The following is a 26,184-nucleotide window of genomic DNA, read 5'->3' on the forward strand; positions in this document are numbered from 1 at the left end:
TGCACAACCTAGGATTTAGGGTCCAGTTTAATCCAGTGCTTGTTGCGGGCCAGTGTATAAATACCCTAACTCGCTACAAAAGAAAATAATGAAACGAATGGAATGAAGGAAACAAAAACTCAATTGCTGGATAAGATAAACGTGTTGTTTATTTACTGTTGAAAGAATGAATGTTTTAAATATAACATGTGTTCATGTCCGCACAGGTGTAACCAACCATCGTTTGTTGCGGGACTCGTGGTATAGAAGGAAAAAGGAAATGTGTTATATATATATATATATATATATATAGTGAGAGAAAGAGTGAGAATGTCAATCCAGTTCATGGAGAGAGAAAGCGTATAAAGTGTATGTACGGTCTGTTAGTTTTTTGTCCCACATAGTAGCAATTGGCGTGAGGAACGTGTGTGCGCGCGCCTGCCGAAAAGCTGGTCCGAAAAGAAAGAAGCTGCTTATTGCTGTTGCTTTTATAGTTGTTTCCGGTGGTCTTTTGCGCATGTGTGGATTTCCTTTGAAAGGGGAAGTGACGTTGCCCATGTGTGCGTACGTGTGCGCACGTTAGCGTGTATGTGTATACACGTGAATGTGAGTGTATATACGTGAACGTGAATATATGTACGTGTGTGGACGTGCGCGCGTATGTTTGTGTGCGCGTATGTATATGACAAGTAATATAGCTTGAGATGTGAACGCATGTTTTTGTGTGAGACTAGAAAAGGCTCGCGCATGCTGAAGGATGTATACATCATGCATTCATCCACGTTAGTTTATAGTGGTAAACCCAGATCTCCTAAAATAATTAGTACAAAATTTGTCGCAATTGACGGGTGCAATAAGTAATTCCGCTACCTCTCACAAAAGAAGGATAATACCTGGGAGGATTCGTTTCTCAAAAAGAAATGTGTATTTAAAAAACGGAGGGGGTAGTTCTCTTCTACCGTAAAAACTTAAGCATCAGGTCGGAAAGTGGGATTAAGAAGTCAGCGCCCCCGAGGAGGAGCACTCTGACCTGCAAAAACTCCCTTGGCAGCCCTATTGGCATTCACCGGCAAGGGTGCCTCAGGTGATTAGTTATAAACTAACACCTTTCAAAGAGAAAAGGCAAGATACTTAAGAAAAATAAAGAAAACAAATGTTTCCCTCTAGTGGTCACGGTAATAAACAAAGGGGAGAGAAGCGGATTTTTTTTCAAGTTTTGTTATTGTTGCTTTACGGCTGTTTATCCGACTCTTATCCCTCCTACTCTGATAATAAAGCCCCTGTTACCAATCCTCTTACTGCTGCTGCTTTTAAAACAAGCATTTGTTCTTCCTCCCACCGCAAAGAAAGAACAAAATAACCAGTTGGCTCTTCCCTTCCACTCCCGCCGCTGTTCCACAGTTTGTTTAGTAGCCGAATGATGGCGTCTAGTTTTGTTGATGGAAATGCTTACAACTCCAAAGATAAAGACGACCGGAGCTGTGGCGATCGACTGAAGTCTTTGTACCCGGCCGTGAATGAAGATGAGACTCCATTGCCAAGGTCCTGGAGTCCTAAGGACAAGTATACCTACATCGGGTTGTCGCAGAACAACTTGAGGGTCCATTACAAAGGTAGCGTTGAAAATACAAGTCCGTATTTGAAAAGGAAAAAAAAAAAGGCAAAACTATTTGTTTGAAAAAGAGAGAAAAAAAAGCTTTCTCAAGGATTTAGTTGTCATTTAAAAAAAACAAAACAATAATCCTTCCGTTATCTTTTTAAAAATAATTAAAATTTATTTTTATTGATAAATAAAATAAAATAACGTCGATCTCTTTCGTAAGGAATTAGAGTAAAAATTCAAATATATTGAGAAGCTATAAAACGAAACGAATTTAAAGTAATTTTTAAAACTTAATTTTGGATTAATATATTTGTATATTAATATATTTTTGATTAAATATAAACTTGATAAAAATGGATTTAATAAAATTTATTTTCATAACGAAAGTTTTTTTTTAACATAATAAATGTTATGAAAAAGGATAATAAAAATAAGGATCTAAGAAACGAAACGCAAAAGTATTTTTTTAATTTTAGGAATGAATAATATTTATATTTGTACCTTTTAAAAAATTAGTTTATTTAATTTTAAAAATATTTATAATTGTGTGGAAAAAAAAATCGCATACACTTTTTCTATTTTTGGAATCGAGTTTTTATTTCGAGGTCAAAGAAAAATAAATAAACGTCAAACAAAAGAAATCAGAATAAATTTTATTTCCACACACGCAAACAAACAAATGCTTTAATTTCATTTTCCTGCTTGTCTTCAATCCAATTAACGCTAAAGTTGTCACCTCATTTGATAATAAACACGTTCAACCATTATTTGTGATGATGGCGAGTTATTACATAATGTAACTGTTGAAAACAAAGTTTTAAAAAATTTCTTTTTACATAAAGAATCAACAGAAATTAAACTACTTAAGCAAAGCAAAAATATACAAAATTTATTAAAATTTTCATTGTTTTTTTTTTCTTATAAAAACGTGTCTCATTTGTGACCGTTGGAATTATCCCTCCTATTTCAACCACATTAATAAACTCGTGTGATCATTTCTTGTGCATCTGTGTTTCTCGCCTCTACGTGGCTTACACATCATTCTATTTTAATTTAGCATAAATCGATCAGTGAAAAAAAAAAAAAATGCGTTCTTATGCAGAATACAGACCGTGTTATTTTTTAAAATAGGATCAAGTTTTACGTTATTTTTTTTTGTTTAAATTGTTAGGTGAAAGTATAAAATAGTTACAAAATACCCTCCCCTCTCGTATTAAAAGTGGATTTCTAAATAACGTTATTTCAGCACGGTCCGTATTTTGATGAATTCGTTCCGTTCACTTGTGCCCCTTCAACGTGCATATCTCCGACAAACCTACTTTATGTACTTATGTACGGAAAAAAAAAATAAATAAAAAGTGTAGAGTCCCAGAAAAACTTTAAAAAAAAAAAAAAATGAATAAAAAGAATCCCATCGGAATAAAAAAAATTCAGCTGAATGCTTTGCAGTTAATTCATAAACAATAAGTGTTTCTTTTATGTCCAACTATCACCGCCAGTGGCCGCCACCAATCATAATGAAGGATATTTCACGTCACTTAGATTAACCAATCAACCGCAACCATTTAAAATCAAGAGAAAGAATCGTCTGCATTCAATATTTAACAAAATACAATTCAGTGCTTATTTTAGCCCCCCCCCCCCACCTCGGAATATTGATCGACCACAATATTTTTCTTTTTGTTTCTATTTTCAAAATAGAATTAACGTTGAAGTGTAGTATTTTTTCGGTTAGTGAAGGAAGGGGAAATCTTGCTAGACTATGGCAATTGTAAAATTTTTGTCCCAATCCGAAGTGCTCCTTTTTGGGGAGATGTATTTCCCCACATTAAAAACCGACCCTCTTCTTGATTTAATTATTAGCCGATGGATACACGGCATTTTTATTTTTTTTCATCACGAAGAATTTATCAAGGGACACTTCGGGTTGGGGCAAAAATTAAAAAAAAAAAAAAAAATGCCGCAGTTTAGAAGGAATTCTCCTTCCCTGGGTATTATTATACAAACACCGTGACAGCGTTAGGGTTAGGGTTTAGGGTTAGGGTTTAGGGTTAGGGGTAGGGTTAATTCGCTGTCACGGTGTTTGTATAGTTTTACCCTTCCCTGACAGGATAGAAAAGATTAAATATAGTATCAGGACGGATACTTTTAAAAACATTTTTTAATACTCACATTTACTTCTAACAAGGCATCGCCACTTGGACGTAAAGAAAGAGGCCTACTGTTTGGGACCATCATGGGTGGCTGGGAAAGATTAACAAAATGTTGGTTTACGATTCATTTAAACTTCTGCATATCAGTACAGTTAGGGAAGCATGTAGCAGGAAGGGAATTCCAAAGTCTAGCCGTTCGAGGGAAGAAACGGTGATTGTGCACTTTCGCTACCCCGGTATTTTTAATTTTTGGTGCTAATGCAGAAAGTGATCCGACGGATCCGCGCTATTTTTTTAAAATCGTATTTCCACGTTTAATTAAAGTTTTTTTTTTTTTTTTTTTTTTTTTTTTTAAATTCAATTTTAAGGTTAAAGTACAGAATAGGTTCAAAACACCCTCGCCTCCCCATGTTAAGAATGGCGGTGCTAGTGCAGAGAGTGATCCGCCGGGCGCCGCGCTATTTTTTAAATCGTATTTCCAAGTTTAATTAAAGTTTTGACATTTTTTATTCAATTGTAAGGTTGAAGTATAGAATAGGTACAAAACACCCTCCCTTCCCCATGTTAAGAATGGCTTTTTAAATAATGTTATTTACATCCGGATCACTCTCTGCAGTGCAGACTCTGCAGTCTGCACTGCACTGCAGCCACTGTACTACTAGTACCAGAATGTCTTTTTAAACAATGACGCTATTATTTCAGGAATACCTAATTTTTTCCTCCCAGGTTAAATTCAAGCTTCACGATATTTGTTATAAAATTGTTAGGTGGAGCACAAAACTTACACCCCCACGCCATGTTAAGAATGGCTTTCAAAATAACGTTATTTCAGCACGGTGGCAAAAGTACCGAATAAGCTATTAGAGTACCTATTTACTATGCCTCCCCACGGGACAGAGTTAGACACCAGGGTCGTTTTTTAACGTGGAGAAAAGGTACAAAAATAAAAATTGTCTCAGTCGTGAAGGATTTCTCCTCCACCGAAAGAGAACAAGAAATAGAAGTGCAGCATCTGAAGAACAGATACTACACTTTGATCTTGTCTCGAGGGACCTCTAAGGAAGGGGTAATATTTTGTTGCTTAGCGGGTTTGTCGGAGATATGTACGTCGAGGGGACACAAGTGAAACGAGTTCATCAGAACACATTTCATTAAATATTTGTAAAACATAGATATGCAACAATTGCAACATTGAGGCGATGGGACAGGGGTTGGAACTTAGTTGACAGTGGGACCACGATGCTTGAAAATTCAAATAAATCGAAAATAATTAGACAAAGAGTCTGTTTTTAATAAAGTTTTTAATGTGAGGAAAAATCCATCAATGTTAATTCTATTTTGAAAATTAAAATAATGAACTGAAAAAGAAAAAAAAATTGTAACTTCGGTCAATTTTGGGGGTTGAGAAAAAAAAAATTCTTGTAATTTGTTTTTTAATTAGCTTTCGGTGAACAAGAAAAATTGACTGAAAGTCCGCAGCAAACTGTATCCGGTGAGATTGTTTCAGTTTCCTTAGTTTATTTATTAAATTGTTTATGTGAAAGCGTGGAATAATTAACAAATCTTCATGACTTTGTAAATACTAACGCTTAGCACGGTCAGTAAACTGCAGAAGATTATTTAAAAAGTCAATCTTAGCATGAGGAATGTGTGTGTGTGGGGGGGGGGAGGGCTTCGTTAAATATTCTGTACTTTCATCCAACAGTTTAATAAATAAATAAAAAAAATACAATAAATGTTGAATTCTAACTTGAAAATCCGATTAAAAAACAAATCACGTTCCGTAAATTGTAGAAATATCAAAATATTTTCGTGCGGGTATTTTATTTTTGTGAAATTGTTGCATTTCACACGGACATGCTATTTGCAACAATTTTCCAAAATATTGTTTGATTCCTGTAACAATGTAAATAGTTTGGCATTTTTATGCGGGTTTTTATTACTATACGCAGAGGTACAGCAACAAATAAATGTTATTAAAGGCAAGGTAAGTTAATTTTCTACCTAAGTTTTTAGTGATTTTATTTAATGTAAAATGTTTATTCGGTTGAACGCTGCCGGAGAACAAAAGATGGCCACGATGTTTTCGAAGACTCGATAATCACTTCGAAATAAAACAAAATGATGGTAGAAAACCACCCAATAAATGTCACGATAACATCTTCTGGCAGCGTTCGTTTTTCGAACCGATTAAACATTTTGCATTAAATAAAAACACTAAAAACTTATCCCGTAGGTAGAAAAATAATTTATCTTGCTTTTGATAACTTTTTCGTACCCCTGTAAACACCCCAAAAGCACCAACGGTTGTTTATAATAGAATTGAATAAGAATCGTTTTTTTCATTTAAAAATAGTTTTGTTGGTTTGTTTTGAGTCATGTTCATTCACAAAGAATGAAATCGTACATCGTAGAATTTACATGAAAAAGTCCATTTTAATATTAGCGTTAGTTGACACTTTTTTTTTTTGCGGGGGGGGGGGGTAAACAAGAATTATTGAAATTCTTTGTTTTGTGTGTGTGTACTGTGTCGCTTGTGTGTGAAATAGTAGTTGCTTTTTTTTTTTTTTCTCTGATATATAAAAAAATTTACGGAGGAAGAAATAACTAAATTTTACTTGTTGCTCTCTAGCCCTCACGTACTTGGGTAAGTTTCAAAACTGGAAATTAAAATAGTTTATTTTATTATATAAATTGAGCACCTTCTCCATTAACACCCGCATGCATGATAGAACGAGTAAATATTTTTTTAAATTTTTTTTATTTAAAAGTGACTACTATTTTGAATAAACCCATTCTATCCTGCGCTATATTTCTCGAACTAGGTCAGTAAGACTTTCGGGTCAAGAAGTGAGTGATCATTTTACGTTATATTTTTATAATAAAATGAACCCTCACTTAACATATTTTTTATACATTTTCTCTTTGCAACCCCGCCCTTTCTATAAAAAAAAAAAAAAAAAAAATTCTATATTTTTTTTCGTCAACACCATAGGAAGAAGGGGATGCATTTTATTAGATAAAGGGAAAATTATCATCACCCATTAAATAATTTTTGGATACTTGAGTTGACAACATAGCGTAGTAATATATTAAAAACGACCTTGGTGTTTAACTCTGCCCTCGTGGAGAGGCAAAGTAATTAGGAACACGAAGTAATATATCAATTGTGTTTCCACAATAATATACACAACGTAGCCCTGTGTCATCAACCGGAAATTTCGAGTTTCACTCTTTTTAATACTCTTCAGTAGGATTTCAACTTGTGTTTCTGGTTTGAAGAAACACGCACACACAGGGTTACGAAGTAAGTTATGTATTTTATTTATGCTTCCTCCCACCCACCCCCAACTATTTATGGCAGAAATGACTGATTTCAAAGAAATGAATCGTTTCTATGGGATTTAATTCGTAAGTCAATTCGGTTTCGGCAATATCTATACTAAAATTGGAACAATACAAAAATGATTTTAAAACAATGAAATTTGTACAATTTTCGTAAATCCCACACAGGCGAGAAACATAGGGACACATGAGAAATTGTCACATTAAAAAGTTTAATATAAACTAGCAGGTAAACACGGCGTTGTCCGGGATTGAATGAGGATCAAAGGATCAACAAATTTTCCACCCTTTTTTTGCCATCGAAATAGGTGAAATCGCCCTTTTTTTATCAAATCGATTGCTTGCCTGCTCTAGTCAGAGACCCCAGGAGGGAGCTTCTTCACATGCCTCCTCGCATGGACATTGTACATTGCACATGCCTCCTCGCATGGACATTGTAGTCTATATTGCACTGTAGAGAATCTACTGTTGATTTTATAAAATTATCTGTAAATAATTGCTTCACTTAGTTTCAAATGCAGAAGTTTTTTTTTTCATGCTAAGTCAAGTAGCATGGTTCAATTATTTCGTATCAAAGAACCAACTGTTGATTTTATGAAATTATTTTTACATAATAACTTGCAGTTAAGTTGAACGTACAAAAGTCAAGTATCATAGTTAAATTGTGCGCTAAAGTGAAACATTCATTTCGAACGCGCCCCTGTCTTATAAAAGAATCTACAGTTGATTTTATAGGATGGACCTTTCTGCTTATGTGGTGATAAAAGTTTTCAAATTTACTTTTGACTTTAGGTTATATAAAATTGAGTAAAAATCAAACTTCTTTCTTTAATCGGATTTTTGAATTATCGATTTTCTACCAGACGCATTCCTACATAAGAACACTCCCAGACACCTGAAGCAGTGAAGAAGCACCTTCGTGTGAAATTTTACGAAAATCGGCCCAGCCGTTTCAGAGGAATGAGCTCACACATGCAAGTTCTTTTTATAGTATGATAGATATTCTGAGCCCCGTTTCTTTTATGAGCGTAATAACAAGAATTTAATCGTACTCCTATTTGATCTAAGATAACAAATGCAGACATGTTGATTAGAATCCGGGTGGAGGTGCTAACACTTCGGTTCAATTACAGGGGCCGTACGAATGTCTTGCTTATTTCGCTTGGATTCACTTAGGTTTCCCTATAAAATTTGGTAAAATCTAACTTTAATTCAATAGCTTAGTCATTGTGCAGCCATTTTCACCTTAGTTTTTATTTTTATTTTTTATTATTTAAATTTTAAATAGTTTACATCATTGGTTATCTACTAAGTTTTGATCAAGTAACACTTTTTTTTTTTTTTTACAGCATAAACAAAGTTTTAACGGAAAAAAAATCACTATCTAAATTTATTCAACAAATGAAAATTTCGATTACAATTTAAATTATATACACTAAAAAAAGTAAATTAGAATTTTATTTCATTCATTCATTATATTTATGCAAGAAATAAAAGTTATTTGGTCTCCAGAAAAAAAATTCATTTGATTTGATCGAGTAGTTTTTTTTTTTTTTTTTTTTTTTTACAGCGGAAAAACACGTTCTTATGAGAACGCGTTGAAACCATTATGGAATTTGTTAAACACGCCACGGGGAAATAACATCATTTAAAGCGCCGACACTCTATCTTTAATACTAGCTTTTCTTAAAAATCGAGCCTTTTGCTCGGTATCATAACAATTTTTTTTCGCTGTAAAAAAAAAAAAAAAAAAAAAAAAAAGTACTTGATGGAATTAAGTGATTTTTTTTTTTTTCTCGGAGAACTTCGTTCCATAACGGATACATACAATATAACCTTTTTTCGATATTTTCATTTTGTAATGTCTTGATTAAACTGTACAAGTACCGTTGGTACTTGCACAGTTTAATCAAGACATTAAAAAAATGAAAATATCGAAAAAAAAGTTTATATTCGTTATGGAACGAAGTTCTCCGGAAAAAAAAAAATCACTCAATTCCAGCAAGTACTTTTTTTTTTTTTTTACAGCGGAAAAACATGTTTTTATGAGAGCGCGTTGAAGGCGGCCATTTTGGATTTATAAAAAATTTTTGTTTGAATTTTAGAAATAACAAAGGGAGATAACTCCAGTTAAAGCGCTGACACCCCTTCCCATCTTTAATACTAGCTAAATCGAACATTTTGCTCGGTATCATAACATTGTTTTTTCGCTGTCAAAAAAAAAAAAAAAAAAAAAAAATACTTGATGAAATTAAGTGAAATTTTTTTTCAGAGAACTTCGTTCCATAACGGATACATACAATTTAAACTTTTTTTTCGATATTTTCATTTTTTAATGTCTTGACTAAACTGTACAAGTACCACGATTTTTTTTAAGTAAAATATTTAGGCAGTCTTGCAGTTAAGTCCCGGCAAAGTTCGACAACTCTAGAAGGGTCACATCAGTCACTGACACTGTCAAACCACGAATATTACGAATTATTGGTTTTAAAATAAAAATGAAAGTTAAAAAAAAAAATGTAATATAAAATATATGTAATTAATATAAAAAATATGAAATTTTGTTCCATTCCCATCTAATGGAAGAGGTGTGGAGACGCGGCGTGAGAAAGGGCACGCGTTTTCACGAATTATTAAAAACATAAGACAAAAATATACTTTTTAAGAAATGTTTACTTTTCAAAGTTTTATTTTGTATAAATTTATATTTTGCTACATGGTCCTGGTTCATTACTTCAGATTTTATTTTGTATAAATTTATATTTTGTTACATGGTTCTGGTTCATTACTTCAGATTTTATTTTGTTCGTTTTTCTCTCAAGACAATAATACACTTTCTAAAAATTTTCATTTTTCTGTTGAATAAATAGTTATAAATATATAAAAATGTATATTTTGTATATTTGTTTAATCAAGTGCTTACTTCCAATATTAAAATATTTTTTATATTAATTACATATTTTTTTTATTTAAAAATTTTAATTTTTATTTGAAAACTAATAATTCGTAATATTCATGATATGACGGTGTAAAATACTGATGTGACCCTTCTAGAATTGTCGAACTTTGCCGGGACTTAACTACAAGACTGCCGTCACGCGATCAGTTCATTTGCTTTTTCAATGTAAAAATAGGTGAATGTTTACTTTAACTACAACAAAACACCGACTAATAAAATTTATTTTTATTTAGGTTTTCGGGATCGCTGACAATGAATCTGATATTCAAACCCGTCGCAAATTTACCGTTTGCATGGTATTAACCCCTGAACCCTCGCACTATTTTGTGCCAACTCACCGGCTCGGCTCACCGCCATCGTGTATGCTATTCTTACATGATGCGTTCGCGTGTAGTAAGGTTACTTGTCACATCGCGGAAAAATTTTTTAGCAGACATTTAAAATAACAAGAAAATTTTCAAAAACAAAATGTGGTTCATTTTTCTGTTACGTAGTTTTTGATGCTTTTTTTAATTGATCTAAAAAATTAAGTTTTCACGAGCGGTCTCGGTCTACAAAAGCGCTTTCGTTTTTCGTTTTTTTGTTTTGGAGTTTTTTGCAATTATAAAACTTATAACATTTAACAGGTGTTTCTGCAGTTTAATTTACCATTTTCCCGTAAGTAACGCGCCGACATACACCAGCAGAAGAACTGTTTAAGTTTTCACAAAAGTTCTGTTTACATTGGGGGGGGGGGGGTCGCGCGGTAAATTAAACTGCAGAAGCACCTGTTAAATGTTGTACAAGTTTTATAATTGAAAGAAACCTTCAAAACAAATGAAAAAAACGAAAAATAAAAATGCTTTTGTGGTCTACAAAACTTAATTTTGAAAACTTAATTTTTTAGATCCATTAAAAAAGCATCAAAAACTACCTAACACAGAAAAGTGAACCACATTTTGTTTTTGAAAACTTTATTTTAAATGTCTGCTAAAAAAATTCTTCCGCGATGTGACAAGTCACCTTACTCTACGCGCGTCCATGCGCGAACGCATCATGTAAGAATAGCATAAACGATGGCGGTGAGTTGGCACAAAATAGTGCGAGGGTTCAGGGGTTAATACCATGCAAACGGTAAATTTGCGACGGGTTTGAATATCAGATTCGTTGTCAGCGACCCCCCCCAAAAAAAATGTATTGGTCGGTGTTCTGTTGTAGTTAAAGTAAATATTTACCCATTAAATTTTTCTGCTGGTTGCCATGGAACTCAACGCCCAAGGAGTACCAAACCCTAGTTACATTTTACCATTTTACTGTTAATCGTTACTGTATTTCACGGAACCAGTTAGTTCGGCGCCATGACTAACTAATCTTAATTCGCCATAACTAACTAATCTTAATGAAAATTAATCAAAACGTAGATTCCATGAACAAAGCTTCTTTCTTAGAACTACTGCACGCCTGTGGAACTCTGTTCCGTCTGCCTGCTTCTCACCTGACTACAACTTGGATGTCTTCAAGTCCAACGTTAACAAATTCCTGAACCGCACTCTTAAGTAAACACTTCATTAAATCTCCACACTAATGTACTGTACTGTACTTGCAATAACCCTTATCCCTGAGTGGCTTGCGGGCCTTGATAAGTGGTGACCACCGTGTAAAAAAAAAAAAAAAAAAAAAAAAAAAAAAAAAAAAAATATGCGAAATATTCGAACGGTCTCTATACTACAATTGAACCAAAACATTTTTTTTTTTTTTTAGTACACGCGCACTCACTGGTGGTGACGCTTTTATTTTTGTAGTATCCCTGTTGCTTTTTTCTTTTCTTTCTTTCTTAGATCGGAGTTTCAAATTCAGTTTTTATCGTATCCCGTGTTTATTAAATTGTTAGGTGAAAGTACACAATAGTTAACGAAGTCCCCTCCCCATGTTAAGGGGTTTTAAATAAGGTTATTTCAGCACGATCTATTGTCATAATTTTTACCTCGCACTCTCCAGATGTTCAAAGAAAACAATGCAAAAATCATTTGTTTTAATAATAGTTAAGTAATAATCTAAGTGATCGTACGTTTTTACTTGAATAATTCAGAAGTTAGATATTTTTTTTCTTTCTTCTGAAAGATTTGACGTCAGACTAAAATTTAATAATGAAATCGTTTTCTTTTATTCACATATAAATTAGTCCGTTTTTCTTTTTAATGAAATGTTATTTATTTATTATTTTCATTATTATTTTTTCTTTTTAGATGGTTGAATGGTTGGGATAACTTCAAAGTCCAATTGTTTTCATTTGAACCTAGTCATCTACTTACAAGCTCGCTTTCCTTTGTCTACGCGTGTCTTAGTTCTCACCGCCGCTTCCCCTCCTCCCCACGTGTGTATTTCAATACTAGTGTACAGTTTCCGTAAAAAATGACGCAAAAAATGCTTCACCAGTGTTCGCACTAGAATTACGTCACTTATTTTATTGTTCGTAAATTATTTCTGATCTGAAAAAAAAAACAAACCTTGACTCCCTCTCTATTCACCTTTAGAAAAAAACGGTACTCTTGCATAATTTAACCCGAATTCTCGTGAATTCCCGTCAAGCATGGATCGGGCGACACCGGCAATTATCGGTGTCAGCCGAGCATCGTAACAGACGCAGATTAATGAAAAAAAAAAAAAAAAAAAGCAAACCGGAAAAAATACAAATGCAAATAATAAAAAATACCAAAAAAAAAAAAAAACTACCTTGAAAAATGAAAATGTTTTTCATTTTAGTATTTAATTTTTTTTTCCTTGCAAAATATTTATCAACAGGAAGTTTTTTTTTGTTTTGTTTTTCTCCAAGAAAAGATTTTTTAACCGTATAATTGTTAGGTGTAAGTATAAGTTTGTTTTGTTTTCTTTTTTGTAACCATATTTTTTTCTTGTTTATTTTTATTTTATTTTCAAGACTTGTTGTTAAGGGAAGTTCTTTTGGTGGCACTATCCATTTGTACATTTCCAGGAGAAACCATCCTTTACAGACGATCTTTTTTTAAGTAAACATTTGTGTTTGCAATTGTTGCATCTCATTTTTTGGAACAGCAATTTCTTCTCCTGACAATATAAGATTGTCTTCATCGATGTTTTCATTTCTTTTTCTAACATGTATAGATTTATTTTCTTGCCTTTCATTTTTCTGTTTGGCGAGTTTGAAAATATGTCAGCTTCTTTTTTATTTTGTTGGTTTAGTCGCTTTCTTCCAATTCGAATGTCATCTGCTTCCATTTAGATAGCGCTTTTTTATTAGCTAGTCAAACCCCCAAAAATTCAATTAAAAAAAAAAAAATAAATAAGTAACTAATCTAAAAAATAAAGTCACCCCGCCCCCTTAATATCACCTTAAAAATTACTGAAAACATAACAAAAACAAAATTAAATAAATAAAATAAAGTCGAGGTAGCGTTTAAACATTTGAACAAAGTTCGTCTGACACCGATGATTGCCGGTTTCGCCTGGTCCATGCTTGACGGGAATTCACAAGAATTTGGGTCAAATTATGCAAGAGTACCGAAAAAACAATTTTTTTTTTTTAAACGAATTAAAATCTATTAAAATTCATGAGCAATTTTTTTCCAAAAAGATAAAAAGCCTGAATTTTATATGAAACGCTGAAAAAAAAAAAGAAGTTTTTTAGCCAATTTTTCGATATTTGTCGTCCAAAAGGTTGAGCTTCAAAACGATATTGATCTTGTGCAAATCTGTCGCTTCTGTCAAAAGTTTTAGGCAGACATACATACATACATTTAAACAGACAGGTGAGATTTATATTATAGATTAACGAGGAGTACCCGGCGTTGCCCGGGTGTTTGGAGGTGTGTGTGGAAGCTCCGGGGGTGGGGGTGTGTTAAAAAAAAAAGTAAGTATGAGGATCCAACCCGAACCGTTGAGGCAAAGTTGTAAATTAAAGTGTGGAAAAAAATCGTGCAGCGTTAACAATTGCCCCACCGCGAGATGCTAACGGAAACATGTTTGAATTTATTTAATTACTTGGATTTGGCAGGTGCCAATTTTAATGAGGTCAAGTTTGACTGCGGGATAGTATTCATTTACTGCGGAACGCTTTTTTTTATTTTTATTTTCCCAAGATGTTATAGGAAAAAGACTAACCCACATGCGGCGAGCGACAAATGTTGAATATTTATCTTCCCGAAATCGAGCAAATTAAATAGACAGGCGAGCTTCATTGTTAACTGTGAGATATTACGATTTATGTGATATAAAAAGTTTTAAAAAGTTGTGAACCGACCGACCGCTTCTCTGAAAAAAGCCTTTTGTAGACATAGAGAAAAAGCGAACATACATTTTCGCTTTTATATTTATAGAAGACTACAGTAGTTAAAACGGAATGAGGAAGTATTTTTTGACGGAGTCTCTCTTTAAAAATCTACTAAAAATCAAATATCCAATCAATACAAAATTTTCATCGATTAAGTGGAGAATAACCTTTGATAATGGTATACTTTTTTTTTCATAATCGATATTATATTTTTTTTTTTTTTGCCTACCCCCCCCCCCTTCTTCCCTTTATTTGTGGTTACAAATATGCTCCAAATAATCAGCTGCAACTGAACAAAGTATATTGTATTGTGGGGAGGGGGTGAGGATTGTAGATAAACAACAACAAAAAAAAAACTGCACATGTATCAGATTTTAAGGTTGAAAATCAGAATTTTGAATGTTTAATTTTTCATCTTTTGTGTTTTGAAGTGTGAAATTTGTTCAATATGTTAATAATTCTTTCAGATTAGCAAAACAAAATATATTTTCATTATTTTTGCGAAAAAGATTACATTTAAATCTTTGAAAAATAAATTAATAATTTTCTTTTAGTGAGCCCAATATTACTAATATACTGTTAAATAGGAAATGCTTTGAAGAATGGATACTAAAAAATACTGTGCATTTTTCTAAAAATACAATAATTTCTTTCGGCAATTATTAACAGTTGTTTGTATTTACAAACCTCTCCTTTTCCTTTGATTATTTGAATAGACCATCGTGTCATACCCTGTCAAAGGCCTTAGGTATATCCAGGGCTACTGCCCTCGCCTCCTCTGCCTTATCCAGTGCATGGTATATACGTTCAGAGATTACAGTTAGGATATCTGCAGTAGAATGGGCTTGCTTAAATCCATATTGTTGGTTGGATAGAAGTTTAGCAGCTGTGATGTGGTGAACTAAAGCTTGATTAATTATGAACTTGAATATTTTGTTAAAAAAAAAGGGGAGGAAGCTCATGGAGCAATTTTTATTACATTTTCACCCCAAACAAGGCACAGTGCCACTTTGATGTAGAGGGCTACTATCAGGGACATAAGTTGCAGGGATACTATGTAGGGAGTTAAGCAGCAAGTTGTCTGTTCACATTACACTTGAACTTCTGCATGTCAGTGCAGTTGGAAGTAGGAACCTGGAAGGGAATTCCAAAGTCTAGCAGTTCTGGGGAAGAAACTATTAGAGTAGAAGGGTTTCTTACATCTAGGGATTTCTACTCGATAGGGATGGGACTTTGCTGTTTGTCAGGGGTATTTACGTTGGGAAAGTACAAGAGCTTGTAGTTCGTTGGAGCATCCATTATTAAAATACTTGTAAAACAGGCAGAGGGATGCAAGATTTCGTCAATGGGATAGATTGGCGACGCTCTTATAATCCCTGTCCAGGAATGAGAGACTAGTAGCAGATGCACCATCCCAAATGTGACAATACCCCATACATGGGCGAATGGTGGGCTTGTAGAGGTACAGGATACTGTCAAGCATAAGTCACTTTCTAACACAACAAAGACAGCCCACCTTCCTCACAGCAGCCGTTGCAATGCTCTTGATGTATTTGTTCCAACTCATGTTCCCTGTGAACGTTAAGCCGAGGAGTTTGAAAGAAGTACTTTCAGGTAATGCATCTTTAGTCATAGCTGTTGGTGGTTGAAAAGGTTTCTTGTAATTATTGAAGGAAATGAGCTTGGAGGTGTTCCTCTAGTGTTTCTGCCATTGCCTTAGATATGTGTTCATTAGTGTTCCCCTCGTGCCTATTATAGAGTGTGGTGTCATCAGCAAATATACTTATATCGGAGACAATTTTATCAGGGAGGTCATTTATGCATATTAGGAATAATGAAGGTTTAGAAGTATAACCCATTAGAAGACAAAAATATTGCAACAGAAGGTCTAAAGGATTGACCCCTGGGGTACACCCTCATTTATATCCTATTGTTTGGATGTACGACCATCGAGGACAACTTGAATTCTTCTCTTCTTTAAGAAGGATTTAATTATGTAAAGTATTCATCCAGTAATATCTTATGATCTGATTTTCCTGAGAAGACCATCGTGCCATATCCTGTCAAAAGCCTTAGGTATATCTAGGGCTAAAACCCGACCCTCCCCTGCTTTGTCCAGCGTATGGTATATATGTTCAGAGATTAGTTAGAATATCTGCTGGAGAACGGGCTTACCTAAATCCATATTGTTGGTTAGATAGAAGTTTTGCAACTGTAAGATGATGGACGAAAGCTTGGTTTATTATGGACTCGAATATTTTGGCGAAAAAGAGGGAGGAGGCTAATAGGGCGATAATTTAATGAATCAGTTCTTTCGCCAGAATTCTTGTAAACTGGTACCACAGAAGCAGTTTTCCAGCAGTCATGAAAGCAAGATTTGTTAAGGCATTTGTTGTAAAGTTTGGAGAGACTGGAGCAACCTCAGTGGAGTATTTTTTTAATAGTACAGCCGGGATGAGATTGAGTCGACATGCTTTTAAGGTGTCTAGGTTTTTATTATATCATACACGTGAGAAGGGGTGATTTTTTTTTTTTTTTTTTTTTTTTTTTTTTAGATCTAGTGTATTGTCTGCCCGCAAAGGAAAATCAGGGAGTGGTTTACTGGGTTCAATGTAGAGTTTGAAGTCAACTGCCTGGCAAGTAGATTAGCCTTTTTGGTTGTTGTGCAAACAACTTCATGATTGTTGGATAATGGGGGAATTGTTGATTGCCCATTATTTACTGCACTGTTATAGATGTTCCAGAAATCATGGTTCCTCAATTCTGCATTTCGATGTGTTTTCTGGTGATTTTGGTGTATTCTCTCTTTGCTGTCACTATTTCTTTCTTACAATTACTTCTAGCTTCTATAAACTTTTATCTATTTGTATTGTACTTAGTTCGGATAAATCTGCTGTATGCATGCTGCCTCTGAGCAATGACAGCTACACAAGTAGAATAAAACCCTGGAGGAGAGTATCGTTTGCTATAGAACTTCCGTGTGAGAACATATGCTTCAATTGCTACTTTGAACCATTCAGTGGTCTCATTTGTGCACTGTTCTGCAGGAAGAGAAAAGATATTTCCCCATGGGGCATCTCTGATGAGATCCCTGATGGCTTTCCAGTCAGCCTTATTGTAGTACCTTGTTTTGAGCAACAGCTCTTCAGGTTTGGGTCGAGAATTTCTGGTGATTTCTACTATTATCACAGCGTGATCAGCATTCCCAAGTGAGCTATGGACATTCGTTACACAATCATTGAGTACTGTGGTCAGAGATAGATATAGAAGTGAGGTTTGTTGATCTTACTGATCTGGGAAGCGTGTTGGAAATGTAACTGTTTATGATAGCGAATGAGATGTAGAGAAGCTATGTGTTATGCTATCAGCTGCATCTGTGTAAGTAGAAAAATGAAGCCAATTACTGTGGTGGACATTAAAGTCACAAATACATGTACTTGTGCACTAGTATCAAGAAAGAGTGCTGTATCTATGCTGTCAGAGACTTGGTTTATTAGGGTACAGTGGTAGAGAAAATATAAGAAGCTAACACTATGTTCCAGGTTAAGTCTAAAGCACATAAAGGCCTAGTCGTCTAATTCTAGTTTTGATTCTCTAATCAAGAGGAAGGTGTTTCGAATATAGACTCCAAGTCCATGCATATGTCTGTTTGAATCCTTGTGGTAAAGTGGAAGAGAACTAGGCATGTTAAAGTGATTAGAGGGAATGGAGGAGTATAGGTTAATTTCATTTAGAGCCAAGATATCTGGAGTGTTTGCTAGGAGAAATGATTCAACATCATCTAAATTAGTTCTAAGCTTATGGATATTTGTGAATGCAAGCCTCAATGGAGGAGGTAAATTGGTTTTGTTTGATCATAATATTTGAACTGCTATTTTATTTAAAAGTTTCAGTTTAAGAGTGAGAGGTGCTGGACAAAGTGGTTGTACAGAATACCAAACATGCAACATAAGTAGACTCAGTCAACTCTTCATCTACAGGATTGTGGCCTCTGGAAAACTCACCGGAGATGGGTGCAGGGTCCCTTTCCATGCGCAACATGGCACTACAATTATCCTTATATTATACAATTGATGATGGACCAGCCACTATAAGCGCTACCAAAGAGTTAGAGCTTCTGTACTATCAGTCAGAAACTGTCAAACTGGTACCATCAACTAAATCCAATTGCATTGGTATATATGGCACTCAAGCACCCCCAAGGTTCCCAGTTTTAGGGGATGGGATTGTGGCAGGAGTGGAGAACGCGTTCATTGCCGTAGTCAGAAAACAAGGTCAACCATTGGGTGTTTCTGTTGAATCCCTATGATTGCACTTCTGTGCCTGGCTAATAGGCAAAGGAGTATGAAAACCGAGCGATAGACAGAGCCTATCTACTCCTTAAGCAGTTTAGGTTTGCAGGCCTGTAATTTGTTCGAGTCACTAGCTCTAGGAAGATTGTTGACCAGGGCAAAACAGGCCTCCCTCCCCTTTATTTGGTGCCAAGATGTATGAGGTCAGTAGCATAGGTTTAGCTTCAGAGTTTTCCTTCTAGATGGATGACCTGATAAGATCTATGGTCCATCAGCACCGAGAGGGTTAGCCCCGCACCTGGGTCCTAAACCAGATATTTCTGTGTCCCCATCACATGAGTAGTTCATATTTATTGGGTTAGTAACTAAAGGTTATATATCTACTGAAAAGTTACACTCCTCAAAGATAATTGAAAAGGACATTACTATGCTTTCCATTTCATTGATACTGAAAAAGGGTTAAGTAAAAATTCATGTGGTGGAAGCAACTAAATTTGCAACTGGTTGGTTTCAGAGAGAGGAGTTAATGCATGGGTAAAATATTGTTCATATATTAGTTTAGGAATAGGCTAACCTGATTCAGTTGATATTAGGAATTAAAATAAAATTTGATGCACGAACTCTGAATATTTAAGACGATAAGAGGGATAATAAAATGTATCTATTCAATATAGATTAAAGTAATTTATGATTTGAAGTACAATTCAGTACAGGTAAAACTGGAAGTAAAGTATAAGCTATGGTGAATTTAGTATTTATAATTAAGTATAAATAGAAATATGGACATATTTACAGTAGATACAAACCTATAGATATTAAGTATTAAATAAAGTTCTAATTTCTAACGAAGAAAGATAAATCCACCTTTTAAAGTTTGGTATTGTATTTTGCATAACAAAGAGTATGGTCTCAATTTTTGTATTAATTTGAAGAGATACAAACAAAGGTTAAAATACTATATTAATGTATAGTAAGACTCCAAAGTTTGTGTTTAGGCAAGTTCAAAGTCTACAAATGTAAAACATATGCAGTGACTTGGAGTCGGAGCAAATTTCTATTAACAAAATAGATTTTACCCATTTTAATGGGGACGGAATTCAATCGTAGGCATTTAAATAAAAGAAAATGGAAGAAAAAAACAAAGATAATTTAAAGGGTCAGTTCTTTCGTTAGAATTCTTGTAAACTGGTACTGTAGAAGCAGTTTTCAAGCAATCAGGAAAGCAAGATTCATTTAAGCATTTGTTGAGAAGTTTTGAGAGAATTGGGGCAACTTTAGCGAAGCATTTTTTTTTTTTTTTTTTTTTAATAGTACAGCTGGGATGAGATCAGATCCATATACTTTTAAGGTGTCTAAGTTTTTTTATGATATCATGTACTTGAGAAAAAGCTATTTTCAGCTCATCTATTGTGGTTTAAGTCCACAATGTGAAATCTGGGAGAGGGTGGTTTGCTGGGTCCAAAGTATAGTTGGAAGCAGACCGTTGGGTGAGCAGATTAGCCTTCTTCAGTTTCATCTTTAGTTCTGTTGCTTCCTTCCTTAGGTACATTTGTTAGACTGACAAAAGGTCAAATACAAGTTTTGAAGGCCAAACTGAAAAAAATATAGGCCAAATTTCCAATCTGGCAATGCTGGACAAGAATAAGTGTCCTCCCTTTGATCTAAGCTCGTTTTCAAATATATGACTATTGTTGTAATCATGTGAGAAAGGAACTTGTAATTTTGACATGCAGCGATTCATCACTGCAAAAAGTCAATGAAATCTTATATAAAAAAGGGAATATTTGAAAGAAACAGGGCAAAAAAAAACATTGTCTGCTATGAGGTGCTGGATTGAAGGTGTAAATTAAAGATTCACTTTTACAATGGGACTCTTTTCACTTTTATCGCTTTTCCTATTCTCTTTTCTACGCCTCCATTTTTTTCCTCCTCTGCCTAAAAATGTTAATTTTACCATACTTAAAACGATTCATGAGTAGAGGAAATAAGACTTTTGTTTCATTAATGAAACGTATTGGATATTGACTTCCTTCATTATTGAGGGAGAGGGCTAAATAGATTCTACTTTTTTTTTTTAATATGAGATGGTTATAAATGAACATTCTGGCCCTCTAGGTTGGGAAATTGCTCAACTGGATTCCCTTTCCTCTCCTTGAAATAAAATGTTAAATAGTGATTTTTTTTTTTTTATGGACATAGGACATACAGTCTTGAAGGTGTAGAATCAGTTTCTGGTTCAACTTTTAAAATTGAGAAAGAAATGGTATGGGAAGCTGTGAGACAAAAAAGGTTACAGCACGACTCTCGGATGTTGAAGGTTGCAGGTAAAATAGGTATTGAAATGATCAGACTTGATAAATAAGATCATGAAAGAAGAGATTATGATTCAGATCTTAACACACCAGGGTTCCCTCCCAAGTTGCTTTTCATGTTTTTAGAAGTGGTATCTAGGGAGTTTCTTACAGGTTGTCAGGAAGATATGTTTGAGCGTTACCAGAAAAACATATGATCTACTTAAAGAGTTGGAGGGAAAGTAAAGATCTGAAAGTGAATGTTACTAAGACGAGCAATAATCAGTAGTGCTAATGTTGGAAAACCCCAGAAAGTGGAAATTTCCCCTCAGTTTGTAGAAAAAGTAAAGTGCAACTTTATTTTTTTGTGTGTTACTTGTAAGCATTTGGTTCACAAGAAGATTTACTGCTAAGTTGGGACCAGTCTTTTGAACCTAGCATCCAATTCTAAAAACTATTCTTTTAATATATTATTTTGCATTTAATTTCCCATCGCTGGTATAATATTATTTTTAATCGATCAGTAAAACTAAAATCTAAAGATCATGATATAAAAATACAATGTAAATTTATTTTGCATAAATTTACTAGGTAACCTTTATTAAAATGCAATTGATTTACAGCATTCCAAAAAATGTTTAAAAATTAAAACTTTTTTGTTAAGAAAAATATTGTCAAACACCATTGATAATTGGATTATATGTAAAGTATAAAAAGTGTATTTTTGGACTCCCAATTTATTAGAGACCTATGTTTTCAGTGGCGTTCATTAGTTTGGATGATTGCTAGATAACCGTCCATTAGTTTTTCCTGAAATTTTGCCATAAATTGTATTTCATTAAGTAGATGCATAGTAAAAAAATGTGTTGCAAAAATTCCCGTCGTATCCCCAGGGGCTCAAAAGAGGTTAAAAATGCCCCCAAATGGCCAAAAATTACACGTTTTGCCCCATAATTTTTGATCCATCCATTAGATTTTTCTGAAACTTGGCCAAAATGTGCTGTTGTTCTTAACATAATCCAGTATGGGTGACCCTGGCATAATTCTGGTGCGTCCCCAAGGGCTTTTTGTACTAAAAACGCCCCTTTTTTGTTGCTCTTTTTTAATATTTCTCAACAAAAACTTGATATGTCTGACTGTATAGAGGTTTTTCACGGTGGTCAACTCAAATATACATATGTTAAGGCCTGAAACTGCACCGTTATCCATTTACACTGGGATTCGGCATTCCCAGGGGCTCAAAAGAGGTAAAAAAAATGTTCCAAAATGGCTAAAAATGACCCCCCCCCCATAACGTTTGATCCACTCATTAGATTTTCCTGAAACTTGGCCAAAATGTGCCATTGTTCTTAATATAAATTCAGTATGGGGTGACCCTGGCAAAATTCTGGGACTTTTAGGGCTAAAAAACATGCCTTTTTGGAGCTCTTTTTTAATATTACTCAAAAAGATATGTATGTCTATATAGTGGTTTTCCATGATGCTGAATTCAAATATACACGTGTTAAGGCATGACACTGCACCGTTTGGCCATTTTCACTGGGATTTGGCATTCCCAGGAGCTCAAAAGGGGTCACAAATATCCCCAAATTGCAAAACATGACACTTTTTACCCCATAACTTTGCCCCATCCATTAGATTTTTCTGAAACTTGGCGAAAATGTGAAGACAACATTGGCCCTTCACATTTCTCACATTCATCATTTCTTCACTATTTTTTTGTGACATCATCTTACATGCAACGCCGGGGGGGGGGCACACACATGCAGCTTGTTTATCTTTTGTATTACATTATTTTATGATGTTAGGCTTTTATCTCTTTATTATTTTCTTTTTTTTTCATTTTATGGTGGTCTTTTGACTGGAAATTTTTTTGTTTCTGATCCTCTAATTAGAGGTGGCCAAAATGTGCGGAAAAAAAACTTTAGACATTTTTAAAGGTGTTGAGCTGCATTTGCTATAAATGAATGTGAATTTTAATGTCTTTCTACAAAACAAACTTTGGCATACTTTCTTTGATTTTGATTTTCCATGTTTATATTACTTAGACTTCACGTATGAAGCCGTTAAAGTGATCCATCGATTTTTGGCTTAGGCCAGATTCCCCTCCCCTATGTCTGTATACTGATTGTAAACAAAAAAAAAATATAAATAAATAAAAATGTTAAATATATAAAAGCGGGTGTGGAATAGAAATAAAAGACAATAAAATCAAGGACTAATAGTAAGAATGAATTGTGGTTATTAATGACTAGCTGTACCGGCCCGGCCATGCGTTGCCATGGCTGAGTCTGATTGACGCAAGTATTACACACACACACTGGCACATATGCAGAAAGGAAAGAATTTTAGTCAAATAGTCAGCATAAACAGTTTAAAGGCGTCCAACACATACATAAGGAGATTTTTTTTTGTAAGTAAATAAACTTAGTTTCTGGTGCACCAAAATCCGGGTCTCGGCTATAATAATTGCTTAATTCATTTTATTATTTTTTTTATTTAGTGTAAGTAAAGAAAGAATTTTAGTAAATCGTATTTAAAAAAAAAAAGATTTATGTAGCTTATAAAAAAAATGAAATAATTATCAACATGTGGCGATGTGTCAAAAAACGGTATTTAATAAGTTTGAAAATTTCTGACGCGCTCGTTTTATAAGATTTAGATTCTGGAATGCATGAATTGTCAGCTGTCAGCAAATGATATTTGCTGGAATGTGAGAAAGGAGAATTTATTATCTTTGAATTTGTAAATGGAAAGGTCATGGTATGTCTGAGTATAGGATCCAGTTAATAAGGGTGGAACCCCAGATCTGTCGAAAGTGCTGAATTCCTCCCAGTGATGAGTTGGGGCGGTAGGTGAACTTGTTATTTAGAAGGAACAATAGGAACTAGTTGTGATTGTGATGTTGCCCCTAGGATGTAATGTAGGATTTTATGACTGTGTCTAAAATGGTGTTCTAAAATTACATAAGATAGTGACCTAATAAATTTGTATGTGTAATCTGTTGTTACAGATATGCTATACACTTACTTGCATTATTAAATAAAAGCTATACTCTTCCAATCTCCCAGAGATCAATTTAGTTCCTCCAAACAGCATCAATATTTTGTTAAGCTCCTAGCAACTGTTGCTAGACGTCGCACTCCTGTTATACTATCTAGCATCTTCTTTCCTCTAATGAGAAGCATTAGGCTTCAAAATACCATGGTATAGAGCCGGCACTTACCCTACACCCTTAATTGATGTGTATACCCTTATTGAATAAATCTATAAATATTAGTATATAGTTTTATATCGTCATTTTCTTTCTTTCTTTATTGATTTCTGTACAAGCTCCAAATCAATTTCTTGAGCTTTGCACTATCCTGATAAATCTTCTCTTAAAGAATTGATCTTATTCTCTTCCTTTAACTCTCCCATATATATATATATATATATATATATATATATATATATATATTATTATTATTTTAAATGGTAACTTTATAGTTACTGGTTCTCATCTTGTATTGAATTCTATACTAGGTCTGCTTAATAGGTGATTGTTGCCCAGCATATGCGCTGCTTCTTTGAGTCATCTTGCTCTCCAACAATCTTTGTTCATAATTTTTACTTCATCTCATCAGATAATTTCCCTTTTCCTGCCATATGTGATCAACCATACCTGACTTTTCAATATCACCATGTATTATGGCTTTTCAATGATTTTCTAACCTTACTTTTAGTGGACAACATATCTTGCCTTTGTATAGTTTTCCATACTTACATGGAATCTCATATACAGTTCTTGGTCGTGACTTTTTCCTGTAGTGCGCTTTACTTGCACAAAATGCTTTTGGAGAGTTGAGTTGTTTCTGAATACTGTTCTGATGTTGTATAGATTACATATTCTTGGAAATTTTTTTTTCCAGCAAGCCCTTCATGAATGCTATACAAATTGTGGTGAGTTATTGGGTTGTCCTTTGCTGTGGAGTCCAGATTTCTTGGAGTTGATGTCATGCTCGAGATTTTTGTTTCAGTAGTTTTTCTCAAGCTGTTTGTCTCCTTGATATGTATTGCTGTTACTACATATTGTTTTTGCTTGGTGTTGTAGGCAACGAACTATTTCTTTCTTTGTTATATAGATGTTGGCAGTTAAAGTTTAAATATTGTCCAGTGAAAATTAGCTTCTGATACACAGATAACCTAAATCCTTGATTAATGTGAGTTATAAGCACCTAGGAATGATAATTGTTATTCCTTTTCTACTGTGAACTGTATAGTTGGAGTTCACATGGCTCAGATGTTTGAACATCTTGGTGAGGCCAGAGCATAAATGTGTCATCCACAAATCATAGCCACATTGTTGGCTTTAATAGTGCCAATTTCCTCAAAATATTCCATGTATGTATTGGCCAGTACTAGGGACAATGGTGACATTCTTTCTGACAATATTATATCCCATCATGAAGTATGTAGTTTCTACTTCCTAAAGTCAACATTTCCATTATATTGTCAATTGGAATGATGCACCTTTCTTCAGTGAATTATCTGAAGCCAACATTCTGTACTACAGTCAATCTCATCTGTGAGTACTTTTATGAACAGACTCGCTACATCTAAACTCACCATCTTGGAATAAAAGAGAGCATTAATTTTTTTCTCCAAAGTGAGCCGAATTCTTGACATGCAATGGAGATTTGCCTATGGCTGGAATGATTATATCTACCAGGAAATTGCTTGATGGAAGCATGCTGAATCTTGGGTGCTATCAATCAGCCTTAGTAGAATACCTTTTTTGTGAATCTTAGGAACGCCATATAGGTGTGGTAGCTTGCTGTCCTGCTGAACTAGCTGTTTGTAATTTGCGAGTGGTATTAGGTCTGTGGCATCTTCCTCTGTTTTCAAAGTCAGATTCTTTTTTACTTTACTGTAACCTCCAAACCCTATTAGATCTGTTTGACAAAGATATCAGAGTTCACCAAGATACACCTGAAGGAGGTTGAAAGATACATCTGCTGAAATGTCTTTGTGTTAAGAATTTAGAGTGGGTTATCACTTTCACATATTTAATGTAAAATGAGCTCCCATATCCGAGGGGTATTTTAAACTTAGATTGTTAACATACAAATTTGCCGTTATTAATATAAGTACCATTATTATTATCTGTTTCTTTTTATAGTTAAACAAATCAATCTACCACATATCTGTTGTCAACAATAGCAATAACTGACCAAGTTTTTATAATTTGGATAAAAACATGAATATTCTTTGAAAGAGTGAATGTACAGAATAGTT

The 26,184-nt window shown here is 34.2% G+C and overlaps 1 protein-coding gene across 2 annotated transcripts in view; it reads left to right on the top strand.

Annotated features, from left to right (window-relative positions):
* The first annotated feature begins 1,300 nt into the window (after positions 1 to 1,300).
* The window catches only part of LOC145258286 (ran-binding protein 9-like), a 209,088-nt gene continuing 184,204 nt past the window's right edge, over positions 1,301 to 26,184 (top strand). Inside the window, exon 1 of one of the 2 annotated variants that reach the window (XM_080116296.1) lies at positions 1,301 to 1,592. In XM_080116296.1, the coding sequence (XP_079972422.1) occupies positions 1,397 to 1,592 (196 nt within the window). In that variant the 5' untranslated portion in view covers positions 1,301 to 1,396. The remainder of the gene's footprint in view (positions 1,593 to 26,184) is intronic. The other variant, XM_080116295.1, reaches the window with a different exon arrangement.

The sequence above is a fragment of the Euprymna scolopes genome, chromosome 33 (genome assembly GCF_053919585.1).
Source record: "Euprymna scolopes isolate OS-2025 chromosome 33, ASM5391958v1, whole genome shotgun sequence".
Classification (NCBI taxonomy): Eukaryota; Metazoa; Mollusca; class Cephalopoda; order Sepiida; family Sepiolidae; genus Euprymna; species Euprymna scolopes.